The 13,039-nt window shown below is 36.9% G+C and overlaps 3 protein-coding genes across 4 annotated transcripts; 2 read left to right on the top strand and 1 right to left on the bottom strand.

Annotated features, from left to right (window-relative positions):
• Positions 1-917: 917 nt before the first annotated feature.
• Positions 918-3,399, top strand: LOC9323519 (nuclear transcription factor Y subunit A-3). The gene is made up of 6 exons (XM_002888848.2): positions 918-1,246; positions 1,682-2,024; positions 2,134-2,225; positions 2,315-2,389; positions 2,514-2,684; positions 2,775-3,399. The coding sequence occupies exons 2-6, from the start codon at positions 1,724-1,726 to the stop codon at positions 3,153-3,155; spliced, it is 1,020 nt and encodes a 339-aa protein (XP_002888894.2). The 5' UTR covers positions 918-1,246; positions 1,682-1,723; the 3' UTR covers positions 3,156-3,399.
• Positions 3,400-4,179: 780 nt separating this feature from the next.
• On the bottom strand, positions 4,180-6,182 carry LOC9324957 (solute carrier family 25 member 44). The gene has a single exon (XM_021035908.1). The coding sequence runs from the start codon at positions 5,395-5,397 to the stop codon at positions 4,348-4,350; it is 1,050 nt and encodes a 349-aa protein (XP_020891567.1). The 5' UTR covers positions 5,398-6,182; the 3' UTR covers positions 4,180-4,347.
• Positions 6,183-9,848: 3,666 nt separating this feature from the next.
• LOC9323518 (threonine synthase 2, chloroplastic) lies at positions 9,849-11,707 on the top strand. Of its 2 annotated transcripts, none has more exons than XM_021035767.1 (2): positions 9,849-10,533; positions 10,625-11,707. In XM_021035767.1, the coding sequence occupies exons 1-2, from the start codon at positions 9,928-9,930 to the stop codon at positions 11,576-11,578; spliced, it is 1,560 nt and encodes a 519-aa protein (XP_020891426.1). In that variant the 5' UTR covers positions 9,849-9,927; the 3' UTR covers positions 11,579-11,707. The 2 variants fall into 2 exon arrangements, with proteins under 2 accessions (XP_020891426.1, XP_002888893.1); XM_002888847.2 differs by having other exon boundaries at positions 9,849-10,548; positions 10,640-11,707.
• Positions 11,708-13,039: the final 1,332 nt, after the last annotated feature.

Here is a 13,039-nt window from a genome sequence, read left to right as displayed (position 1 = left end):
CAAGGATAAAGGAGGATGGATGACTATGCTTGACTTGCACTAAAGCTTTATTTGATTGCAAAAAAGGTTAGGTACTTGATTAAGAACCCAACCTAAGTTTTAGTATTATACAATCCTTGTATTCCCATCTCATTTTACATGCTTACACTTTCCTTAAACTACTATACCCAAGGAAAATGGTTGCCAGTCTATAACTTGTAGATTAAAATTGTTAAATGTTATTCCCATAAGAAAATTGTAAGTTTATTCGAAAGAGCGTGTGAATCACGAGATTAGGAGAGCGTCTGAGACATTAATATGGGGAGGGGGCGGCTAAAGACTAACGAGTAAAGACATAAGGGGAAATTAAGGACGGTTCAGAGTTCAGAAATATTTTAGTCTGGAAACGACAACACACTTTGGACAAAAAGCTAAGTAACATTTTAAAAGCTTCACACAATATTTTTAATTAAACAAAAGCTAACGTGGCCAAGATAGCTAATACTTTTTGGAATCATTATTAGAGATAATGGAAATTAAGAAATCATACAGCCAAAACAACCTTAGTTATATTCGAAACAAAATATGGGGGAAAAGTTAATATAAAACAAACCTTATAGTATAATACCTAAATGTGATAAAACAAACAAAAAAAGTAAAGTGCTTAACGGATTTGTAGAGATAGGAATCATTAATTTAGAGAGAAAAAAAAATCTTGAATTGTACGTTTACCTTTCCATAATTACATTATATTTTTGGCTTTTAATTGTTAATCATTTTGGTTTTTTCCCCAAATTAAAAATTTAAAAACTGTGTTAGGGAATTTAGGAATCTAATAATAGACGATTTTATATAATAAAGAAGAATTTTTAACAAAAGAGTCTTCTCTAATTTTTATTTGGGGGTAATTGATGCTATAAGGTGAGGTGGGATAGCCAGAGAGCCTTATTCTGTGTTTTGGGTAAAGGTGAAACCAATAAATTAAGACATTAAATGAATAATTAAGGGCACTTAAGACAATAATTAACCCAGAAGGAGAAGCTGGTGTGGTGGTGGTTCTCATGGCGATGTTGATTTCCCAGGACAGGTAAAAGAGACGGAGACGAACCAAAAGAAAGAAGATCTTACATACGAAGACCACTCTGTGATTCACTGTGAGAGAAACAATCGGGTTTACTTTGGTTCTGTTTCGGACAAGGAGACATGCAAAAATAAATCTCTGTCCCTAGTTCTTCTTCTTCTTCGTTGCTTCATCGATTACTCAAAGGTTTCTTTCTCTATCTCTTATCTCTTTCCTTGTTGCATCTGTAGACTCTTTGTTCGAAAGATGTTTAATTTTCCCCTTTTTTCTTTGTTCGATTTTTGGTGTATCTGTCTTGTGGCGTGCGATTACTGATTTTGGAAAATTCTTGCTAAAAAATTCATCTTCAAGTCAACGACTTTTTGCCCAAAAGTGATGACGGGAACATAAATTTTTTCTTGGTCGGAAAATTACTAATTTTAGCCAATCGTAGCGATCTCTGCAATTGATTTGGTTACCCAAGATAGTACGATCGAATCAGAAATCGTTTAGATGATTAAAAATTTTACACAGTTTTAGAAACTTCCAACTTCTCTTTTATTTCTATTCTGGGTTTTTTCACCCACTTGGATTATTAGCTTTAAAAATCTAATCTTTGAGTCATCTCTGCTTGTTATTTAGGTTGCTGATTGTGAGAATTAGCTTGTTAAGGAAGAGGTTCTGATGCATCAAATGATGAATAAGAAAGATTCAGCTACTCATTCCACTTTGCCATACCTTAATACTAGCATCTCATGGGGAGTGGTTCCAACTGATTCCATTGTTAATCGTCGCGTTACTACTACTGAATCATCACTAAGCTTGAAGATGGATGCAAGGCCTGAACTTTTACAAACCACTAAGCAAATCAGTTTTCAGGACCAGGATTCATCTTCAACGCAGTCCACTGGCCAATCTTATACTGAAGTTGCTACTAGTGAAGATGATAATCCTTCCAGGCAAATCTCGTTTTCTGCTAAATCAGGTTAGATTGTTGGTATATATGTTTTACTTCTTGTGTCATTGACAAAAGACTCGTCCTTTTGCCATAAAAGATGTTATACTCTCTCTTACTTTGTCAGTTGTTTGTCTAGGATCTGAAGCAACTCAACGGAAGGGGTTTGCAAGTAATCCTAAACCAGGCTTGATGACAGGATTTCCGAATATTCACTTTGCTCCTGCACAGGTATTTTTGTTAATCTATGACTATGAGTCAGTAATCATAGCAAAACTTCTGATGGGGGACTGATATTCTTATGTTTATACATGGTGCAGGCTAATTTCTCATTTCACTATGCTGATCCACATTATGGTGGTTTATTAGCTGCTACTTACCTACCACAGGCACCGGTAAGTACACCCTTCGTTTCAGATATAAACAGTTCCCTTGCATAGAAATGCAAATCCCAAGTGGGTCATTATCTTTCAGTTTTATCTGTCCATCAGATCTCAATTCTCTTATTCTCTTTTGCAGACATGCAATCCTCAAATGGTGAGTATGATTCCTGGTCGTGTTCCTTTACCAGCGGAGCTCACTGAAACTGAGCCAGTCTTTGTCAATGCAAAGCAATACCACGCAATTATGAGGAGGAGACAGCAACGTGCTAAGCTCGAGGCTCAAAACAAACTAATCAGAGCCCGTAAAGTATGTATCTCTTTACCTTTTGAGGCAACAGAAACAAAAACATCTCATTTAAAATTGCTTTGCTCATATCTGTTTTCCTTATTGCAACAGCCGTATCTTCATGAATCTCGACATGTTCATGCTCTTAAAAGGCCAAGAGGATCCGGTGGAAGATTCCTAAACACCAAAAAACTTCTTCAAGAAGCCGAACAAGCTGCTAGAGAACAAGAAAATGACAAGTCGGACCAACAGGAAAACAGAAAGACAAACATGTCTAGATTCGAAGCTCATATGCTGCACAGCAAAGACCTTGGTTCAACCACTTCTGGCTCTGACATCACCTCTATTTCCGACGGTGCAGATCTCTTTGGACACACTGAATTCCAGTTTTCAGGTTTCTCAACTCAGACAAACCGAGCCATGCTTGTTCATGGTCAGTCTAATGACATGCATGGAGGTGGAGACATGCACCATTTCTCTGTCCATATCTGAGACATTGTATCTTGGTGCTGTGTTCATGTTCCCACCAAAAGGGGAAGTCATCCTTGGCTACTACTAGTTCTTTCGATTGTTGTAACTTAGTGTTTTTATTCCACATTATGTCTGTGTTAGACATCACAAGAACGACCAAGATCTTCATTTCGAACACTCTATCGCATTTTTATCTTCTGTGACCATGTATCTCTTGTGTAAACTAGTAATATGATTGCTTTAATAAACTTTCAATTCCTCTTTCTTTTTTCATGATTTATATATGTTTGTTTTTGCTTCATTTGTGTCGTGTCGGCAATGAAGAAGTCTCCTTATTCTGTTTGAAAAGATGAAGAAAAATACAGATTCTGCTTCCACTCCATTGATCTATGTGAAGAGACACATTCGGATTCTTGTAGTATTTTACAATTTCGTTGACAATGATTGAGAAATATTTAATGAAGAATCCAGTATATATTAGATTATGTCTTATTCTTGATACACTTCTAATAATTAAGAAAAGAGGTTGAAAGATTCTACTTTGAGTCTCATTTATCTGTCTGAGAAGATGTCATACACTTTAAGATACTTGAAAATACTACCATTTCTTCCACACGTTCATGAATATTTTTGTCAAAATATCAAGGCCGTCTCTATGCATTATATCCTATTTAAGAAATCATAATTTATTTTGATAAGGTAAGAAGAAACGTAAATTTCTGCTCCAAGAAACGTTGACTTATGTGACAGATACACACACTTGTGTTCCTGAGATACTAACAAATGATCATAATTTAACTTCTGTAAAGAAAAAGACAGCATTGTGAAATATATAAAGTCACAATCCTGTAAATCACTTTCTAAGTGATTCATGAATTACTAAATATAACATGTTGCCAAATCAAATCTTGTCGTGTGTGCTTATTGATGTAAGATTGCAGTCTTACAAAGTTACAAGTCATCTTTTAACATCGCAAATACCATGTCGGTTTAGTAGCGCGGTTATGGTGAACCAATCCAAACCAGGAAACCGAATCCAAGCGAATGAGGAAATAACATTTATTTATTCAGAAACAACTGAATTTAACACATTCCTTACATATGACTGGAAACAAATGAAATAGCAGAACAGCTAGACAGAGAACAAGATAAGTAAGAAAACTAGAGACATTTCCATAAAAGATTCTTCTATGTGGATTCTCAGTTGTTATCACTATGATTTAGAATAAAACCCGTCATGGTTCTTAGCAGAAAGCCGTTTCAAGAACTCGTAGGTAGTGATCATAGTTGTTGCAGACATTGACATTGACGCACATCTTGGTCCCAATCCTCTATAACAAGCTGTCCATCCACCTTCTCTAACCAAGTTTCTTACAGTCTGTCCAATACTCGGTCCACGCTTCCCGTTGTTACTACTATCTTCCCCATCAAGAACCTGCAATCTCGTCTTGATTGTGTCGAGTGGCATTGTAATCAAAGCAGAAACACTTCCAGCAATGGCAGCACTAACTCCTTGAACAGCCATTATCGTTTTAGAGTCTGGTTTCATCGTGGTACTATTGTTCCCACTTTCTTCGTCTTTCTTACAGACATAACACCCAATTCCACCCCAAACCATTCGTTGTGCAACAGAGTAAGAAGCCCACCAAACCGCATTAGACGGTGCATAAGTCAGAATCGATATCCCAAACCCTCTGTATAATCCCTTTGGTCCATCAGCGCGAACAATCTTTCTAAATGCATCAAACCCGTTAACATAATTACACCTTGATGCATTGACAAGACCAGCACTTCCTTGAACCATAAGCCTTTGGCTAACCACATCAACAGGAGTCCAAACAAGCTGTGCAGCCATGGCAGCACTCAAACCTCCAACCGCATTAGCAACTGCAGCAGCTTTAGCCTCTGTCAACCCCAAGCTGACAGCAGCAGAGCCAACGTTACTCTTAGTAACCTCCAAGGCAGTCATGTACAAAGCACGAGCAGGGATAGTTCCCATCAAAGAAGTACCAAATCCTCTGTACAATCCCCTTAATCCTTCATGTCTTACAAGGGTAAACGCAGTTCTGATACAAGAACCTTGCGAATGACAAACTTGTTGCCGAGTTTTCATCAAAACCGCAGGATACAGAGCTCCAGATACCCCTGAAAACAAAGCAGCGCCTAAAACGAAAAACTTGGATTTATCAAGCATCTCCCAATTGATATCAGCTGGTAAATGAATCTCCTGAGCCGATTCTTCCTCGGCCGCACCCAGATTCATCTTCGCCACTTTCTAACCAACACAGAGAAACAAAACAAAAAAAAAAAAAAAAAAAAAAAAACCCTTTTTTATACAAGAAACAAAAAATGTTCCTGAGATGTGTTTCAGAGCTCAATCTCTATCTGTACAACTTTTCCTAACCTAAAAGTCACGACGCCGCAAATTTCTATTTACAATCGGAGACTGTAACCTATCCCCAGGATTCGAAGACCAAAAATTTCTAAAAAAAGGATTCAACGAGCACAAAAGAGGAAAGATTTCAGAAGACAAATCTCAAACCAAGAGACGACGGCATTTTTTGCGTCTGTGGAACCACGTCTTCGATCCAAAACGATCACCAAAACCATGCGGATCTAACTCTAACAACAACATCTTCGAAAACAGAACCGATTAATCGACCTTACCGAAGATACGATCATCGTCGCCGGTAAGCGATAAAGAAACTCTAACCGCGAAACCCGTTTCCTTCGCCGGAGATATCCAATAAGCACCAATACGAGATCGATGTGAAAAAAAGGAGAGAGCTGGAGAGAGTAATCGCGACGAGAGCACACGCAAATGAGACCTTATACAGTTATACTGTTACGAGCGAGTCTAGGGTTCCGGTTTTTTATTCCTGTAAATAAACCAAATTGAGATACCGGTATAGATTATAAACCGGCTTGTATTTTCCGATTCGATTAGCTAATTTCTCTATGTAACTCAATGCCATTTACAGTTTTCACCCAAATTTACCGGTTAATTGACCTAACCGAAAACAAATAAAGTGGAAATTGTTTAGTTTTTGATTCAACGATGTATAATCAATGGGATATTGTTTTCATATTGTGCAAAATGTAATCAGAAATTGATCACGATGTACAAATTTGTTTGCTTATATTTAAGATTGAATTACAGATTTTGATCGAATATTAAAGGATTTATTAAGGAAATAAGGAAGATCTGGTAAAATCAGATGCTGGCAGGTGACACGTGTCAATCATGACTAAGGATAAAAGAAAACGACAAAATGGTAGCACTCTTAGAAGAAGAAATCGACGGCAGAGATAGGAAAAAGTTAAAAAGTAGCGGCTGAGATCTTGTTCTCGGATCAGACCCAACAAAGGAGAGAGAAAATGGATCCGCTTTTGTGATTTGGATAAGATGACGTGGCGTCCATATCCTTGGGCCGTTGGGCAGAGAAGAAGAGAGCAGAAATCAGTGTGAGAGGCACGTGATCTGTCACGTGACATCCGATTCTTTTTACAGTTCCACTTCCACTATCGGCTTGAGGTTTTCTTTTTATAAATTTATAGTACAAGTTATCAGAGTTCCTAGAGATGCTAAATTTCTAGGAACAGTGGTGGTCCTTGGACAAGATGATACCAAACACCAACAGAAATCAATTTTCTGTCGTTGTATCATTTACTGACATAACTTGAATAAAAAATGTTGATTAGCTTTGGGAGTTTCACATATTTTTTTAGTATCAAATCAAATACTATAGTATTTGGAAACGCCCACTACCCAACACATATATACATTTGTTTTTCGGTGCACGTTTAGTTACATCGTTAATCCTTATCTTCAACAGATTAGATGTTAAAGTGAGTAGACAAGCTTAGACTGAATCCATCCATGTGATTTGATTCCAAAAAGAACATTATAACTGTGATGGGCTTGAGTGACCAACAACAATGTTGGTTTTGTATGAACTGATAATGACCATTATTTCAGCCCACCACAATTTGTCTATTTATAGGTCCACTTTGGTTGGTTCAGAATAGTCTCCATGTTTAGTCGCCAAGAAGCCGTTTTTCAAAGAAAAATTGGATCAAAAAAAAAAAAAAAAAAGTGATTAGAAGTGGGAAATACGCACCAATCTAATAATCTTAACTTCACAAAGAACATTAATAATGACAAGTTTGTTTTTTAGCTTTCAATAGAACAATTAATGCTTATTTAAGGCCAATGTTGATGAATTGATATCCTTGTGTGTAATGTTTGAATTCTCAAATTGTCATCATAACCTGCATACATGCTTGATCTCATTTGTATCACATTTCATGTTAGGTTTCAACAAATTAAACAATGATGTAATATTTGGTGAACTACTTGATGATAGTATTAACGTACATTGCTAAGATAGAAGTATCCAGGCATAAAAAAGAGATGGTGTAATGAATATTTTCTCTAGGTACATAACAGCATGAGAACAGAGAAATAAGCATCAAAAATCAAGATTCAAGAATGTATACCCGTCCGAACATTTTAGACATGTAACAGAGAAGTGAATTTGTGGCTGTAATTGAAAAACGTACCTTAGTCATTAGAGATGCAATAACTAAGAGAATGGCAGTGGATTGCATTTATGTTTACGAGCAAACAAGATACACAACTTGTAGATAAAGAGCCAAATTAGCAGTTTCCGCAGACTAAAAACCAACAAGACCTATGGAAAGCGTTTTATCGAGCAAAAGATCACGAGTCACATAACAAAAAAGTACTCGAAAAGGACCCTCATGAAATCGAGTTTCTCAAGTTATCCCTATAAAAAAAAGCTTAAAATCACTGAAAATGGACCCCTTCTCATTTATTTGTTTCTTGTGTCGTTTTCTCCCAAAAGCCAAAAACACTATTCCCAAAATTTAGAGGAAGACATAGCGGTTAATTGTTGATGTATTCATCTTGATTCAAGGCTAATTGAAGTCTTTAAGTAAGCTTATTGGGCTGGTTTTTCACATTGCTCATCCATTTACTGTATTTCTTGACCCAATCCGTATTAAAGATTCTGTGAAGAAAAAAGAGGGTCCATAAAGTGGTGTCCTTTACCTTCTTTCTTTTTTTCCAACTCAAAAAAAGATCATAACTCCATACATACATTATGAAGTGTCCTCTACTTTATGAAGGTCTCTCATTATTTAGTTTTATCATTAAAATTCTTAGACCATGTTTGTAACACACTTATGTTAAAAGGACAAAATTTAACACTTAATTAGATTTTGTTTTGGCGGCTTGTAATATGATTATTTGATTAATAAAAATGAGACGAAATCACAGATTATTAGAAGAACAATCCATACAAATAATAACATTTCTTTTCTTTTTTTATTAATTTCAAATAATAACATTTCACTCATAAGAATATATATACTTCATGTGAGAGACATCACACATGCTTAACCCTTGTGCATCTCGTAAGAAAAACACTACTTTAGTCAATAGAATGATGATGGCTGAATCCATACATTCTTTTTTATTTTTGCATAATTTGATATCTAAACACATTGTCTAAGATATAAGTATTCACACATGATTTATGAATGTCAAAGATTCATTTCTCCATAGTGCATTCTCTACCACCAAAAGAAAAATCATGACTTGTGACTTACTATTTATTTATTGTCTAGTTATTCTCCCATTATTTATCATGACTTGTGACTTACATTCACACATACACACGTTATTTATTGGGAATTTGGAATGACAATGAAAAACAATAAATGAATACTTTCGTCCCAATATTTTTTAGGTTATAAAAATAAATTTGTTGTGACTTGTGACTAGACATGTCAATCGGGCTAGCCCGACCCGGTCCGGCCCGAAGCCCGCAAAACCCGCATATGTTTGATCCCGGCCCGTAAAAATTCCGAGCCTAGATTTTGAAGCCCGGCCCGGCCCTAACAGGGCTACAGGGCTTTTACGGGCTTTTTAGGGCTTTTCTTTCGAGAAAAATAAACTCTTCTAATATATAATACCTCTTGAAAAAAAAAATCTATGTATAAAATGAATCAAACGAAACTTAAATAACCCACTAAAATCAATCTAGTTTTAAAAAAAGTTTAAAATCAAATAAATAATCCAAATAAATTGTTTAAACCCACATTAAATAAAATATAAAATCATAACACTTATAGTAAGACACAATTAGAAAATTAGGTTTAGAGTTTTTAACTCTATTAAAAAAATCTTTAAACAAATCTCTTAATTAAACAATAATATTTATAAAAAAGGAAGTTAAAATCTCTTTTTAAGGGCTTTTCGGGCCGGCCCGAACCCGGCCGGGCTAAGCCCTAAAAACCCTTTAGCCCAACGGGCTTAGTCCGAAAGGCCCGATTTTTTTCTGGACGTATATTTTTAAGTCCGAGCCCGCTGTTTTTCAGGGCTGGACCGAGCCAGCATACGAGCTTTGGCCCTAATTGACATGTCTACTTGTGACTAAGACCATCCTTAACGGCATATCCAAGTGTATATCCAAAGCCAAAAAATTCAAAAATTTAATCACAAATACCAAAAAACAATAGACTCGTATCCAACAATGAATTTTTTGTAATGTTTTGGACTCGCATAGGTAAATTTTATTGGTGGAAAGTTATTAGGGAGAACCAAATAAGTGTAAATTTCAAATTTTACATTTTTTTACAATTATAAATATGGTTTGGACCAGTCCCACCAATAATCTTGCTCTAAAGGTGTCAACATTCTTCTCTCCAATCAATATCGCCAAACTCTTCTCTCTCTCTCTCTCTCTCTCTCTCTCTCTCTCTCATAATGGCCTCATTCTCTCTTCTCCACTCCGCCACCTACTTTCCTTCCCACTCTGAAACCTCACTTAAACCTTACTCCGCCGCTTCCTTCACCGTCCGCTGCACCTCCTCCGCCTCCGCCTCTCCCGCCGTTCCTCCACAAACTCCGGAGAAACACCGCCGTTCCCCTGATGAGAACATTCGAGACGAAGCTCGTCGCCGTCCTCATCAACTCCAAAACCTCTCCGCACGCTACGTCCCTTTCAACGCTCCACCTTCTTCAACCGAATCCTACTCCCTCGACGAGATCGTCTACCGTTCACAATCCGGTGGTCTCCTCGACGTCCAACACGATTTCGCCGCCTTGAAACGCTACGACGGAGAATTCTGGCGTAACCTCTTCGATTCTCGCGTCGGTAAAACCAATTGGCCGTACGGATCAGGCGTTTGGTCGAAGAAAGAGTGGGTTCTTCCTGAGATTGACGATGACGACATCGTTTCTGCTTTCGAAGGAAACTCAAATCTCTTCTGGGCTGAGAGATTTGGTAAACAGTATCTGCAAATGAACGATCTTTGGGTGAAACATTGTGGAATCACCCACACTGGTTCCTTTAAAGATCTGGGCATGACTGTTCTTGTTTCTCAGGTTAGTCATCTTTCATAAAGTTTACAACTTTATAATTATCTTTGATAAAGTTCACGACTTTACTCTATATATGATGGTTCTTGTTTCTCAGGTGAATCGTCTCCGGAAAATGAACAAACCAGTCATCGGAGTTGGATGCGCTTCTACTGGAGATACCTCCGCTGCTCTCTCTGCTTACTGTGCTTCCGCTGGAATCCCGTCGATCGTTTTCTTACCAGCGGATAAAATCTCCATGGCTCAGCTTGTTCAGCCGATTGCTAATGGGGCTTTTGTGCTTAGTATTGATACTGATTTCGATGGATGTATGCATTTGATCAGAGAAGTAACGGCGGAGCTTCCGATTTACTTAGCCAACTCTCTCAACAGCCTCCGTCTCGAAGGACAAAAGACAGCGGCGATTGAGATTTTGCAGCAGTTTAATTGGCAAGTTCCTGATTGGGTCATTGTTCCTGGAGGCAATCTTGGTAACATCTATGCGTTTTACAAAGGGTTTGATATGTGTAAAGAGTTAGGTCTTGTTGATAGAATCCCTAGACTTGTGTGTGCTCAAGCTGCTAACGCTAATCCACTTTACTTGCACTACAAATCTGGGTTTAAAGAAGACTTCAATCCATTGAAAGCAAACACTACATTTGCTTCTGCGATTCAGATCGGCGACCCTGTTTCGATTGATAGAGCTGTTTATGCGTTGAAGAAATCTAATGGAATTGTTGAGGAAGCTACAGAAGAAGAGTTGATGGATGCAACAGCTCTTGCTGATTCTACTGGTATGTTTATATGTCCACATACAGGTGTTGCATTGACGGCGTTGATGAAGCTGAGGAAGTCTGGAGTTATCGAAGCGAATGATCGGACTGTGGTGGTGAGTACAGCTCATGGATTGAAGTTTACACAGAGTAAGATTGATTATCATTCTAAGAACATAAAAGAGATGGCTTGTAGATTGGCGAATCCACCAGTGAAGGTCAAGGCAAAGTTTGGTTCAGTTATGGATGTTCTCAAGGAGTATTTGAAGAGCAATGATAAATAAGCTTTGTTTTGTTTATTTCTTCTAAAGCTCTTCAGGTCCTATGATGATATTGTTGGCTTGTTATTAGAGGAAGTAATAAAATTGCGTTTCTTTGGACTTGTGGAATTAAAGGACTGGTTGGTTCTGTGATGCTTGCTAGTTGCTTCACATCAAAAAGCACAAAACTGACTTTAACATGTGCTAACAAAAGTACTCACGACCTGTCTTTTTCGGATCATTCAAGAAATCATAAACTTATCTAGAAAATAAACTTAACTAGAACAGAAGAATTTATTTAATCTTCTTTGAAACCCAAAGAACTCAAAATTGAGTTTACATTAACATTCAAAAACTTAACTAGAAAATCATATATATGAAAGGAGGCTATCTCTCTCAATCCTTCCGCCACGTCAGCATTTTTGGCTCTTCTGGAGATGACACATTAGTTTTTTATTCGTCCAATCAAAACATTTCATTAATACACATCAGCTTCTAATTATAAGTGTCAAATGGAAAAACAAAATAGCCCATGAGAGATGGACCATATGTGTTTTAGAATCTATTAGAGTGTAATATTTATGAGTTGAGCCCATTAAAAAAAAAAGGCTTAATGCTTCTAAACCCAACAAATATTCTAATTCTCCACAAGACTTTAACAAAATAATTCTCTCCCACTCTCTGCTCGATCATTCAATATGAAAGAAGAAGGATCTCAAGGCAAATTTCTCGACATCGTAAATTCCATCCTTCATAGTCTCCCTTTATGTACATCATATTTCTTTAGAACAAACATTTTCTACCTTTTAACTGCCATAATGGAGGCCACGGTAGAAGTTACACAAAAAGATATTCACACTCTCAGCTTATGGGATTACAAACTTTCACTACTATAAACTCTATAAATACTCAAACAGACATTGTTTATACCAGATTATATGTGTTTCAGACAACATCAGTAAATGTTTACCAAGGTGTAAGGAACATAAAAACGATACAGAACCACCATCATGTACAACCTATATGGGAATTACAAAATGAAAACATCAGATACAACTCAAGTTGACAATATCGATATACACAACATTGAATAGCTACTCACCTGAATTATCACTGAGGTGGTGGTATTTGAAACAACTGTCAAAACACAAATACTCTGTAGCGTCCTTTTCAGTATCGTTTCATACTCCTTTTCATCTTTTCCTATCAATATTCAAAGCAAAAGTAATTCAGATCTAAAAACCAAGAATCACCTGTACGACATACTCAAGCAACAAAACAAGCCTCCTTTTGAACAACTAAGCGCATTTCCGATTACCAATCTATCCGGTCTAAGGTTTCCATATGACTTCAAAACAAGCCTTCTCAGCATTTTCGTTCTTCTTCGTTCCTGCTTTAGGTCCGTATTCTGTAGCTATAATTTTTGTATCCCTGAAAATATAAACGAGAGAGTTCAATGAATCTCATTCAAAAATGATAAAAAAA

The sequence above is a fragment of the Arabidopsis lyrata genome, assembly GCF_000004255.2.
Source record: "Arabidopsis lyrata subsp. lyrata unplaced genomic scaffold ARALYscaffold_2, whole genome shotgun sequence".
NCBI lineage: Eukaryota > Viridiplantae > Streptophyta > Magnoliopsida > Brassicales > Brassicaceae > Arabidopsis > Arabidopsis lyrata.
The sequence above is the reverse complement of the archived record's forward strand: the minus strand, read 5'-3'. Positions and strand labels throughout refer to the sequence as shown.

Bases quoted from the DNA above. Each gene is read 5' to 3' on its own strand.
- LOC9323519 (XM_002888848.2), top strand. From the start codon at position 1,724: ATGCATCAAATGATGAATAAGAAAGATTCAGCTACTCATTCCACTTTG. The intron at 2,025-2,133 runs GTTAGATTGTTG...TTGTTTGTCTAG, and splicing joins CTCGTTTTCTGCTAAATCAG to GATCTGAAGCAACTCAACGG. The intron at 2,226-2,314 runs GTATTTTTGTTA...TACATGGTGCAG, and splicing joins TTCACTTTGCTCCTGCACAG to GCTAATTTCTCATTTCACTA.
- LOC9324957 (XM_021035908.1), bottom strand. From the start codon at position 5,397: ATGAATCTGGGTGCGGCCGAGGAAGAATCGGCTCAGGAGATTCATTTA.
- LOC9323518 (XM_021035767.1), top strand. From the start codon at position 9,928: ATGGCCTCATTCTCTCTTCTCCACTCCGCCACCTACTTTCCTTCCCAC. The intron at 10,534-10,624 runs GTTCTTGTTTCT...CTATATATGATG, and splicing joins TTAAAGATCTGGGCATGACT to GTTCTTGTTTCTCAGGTGAA.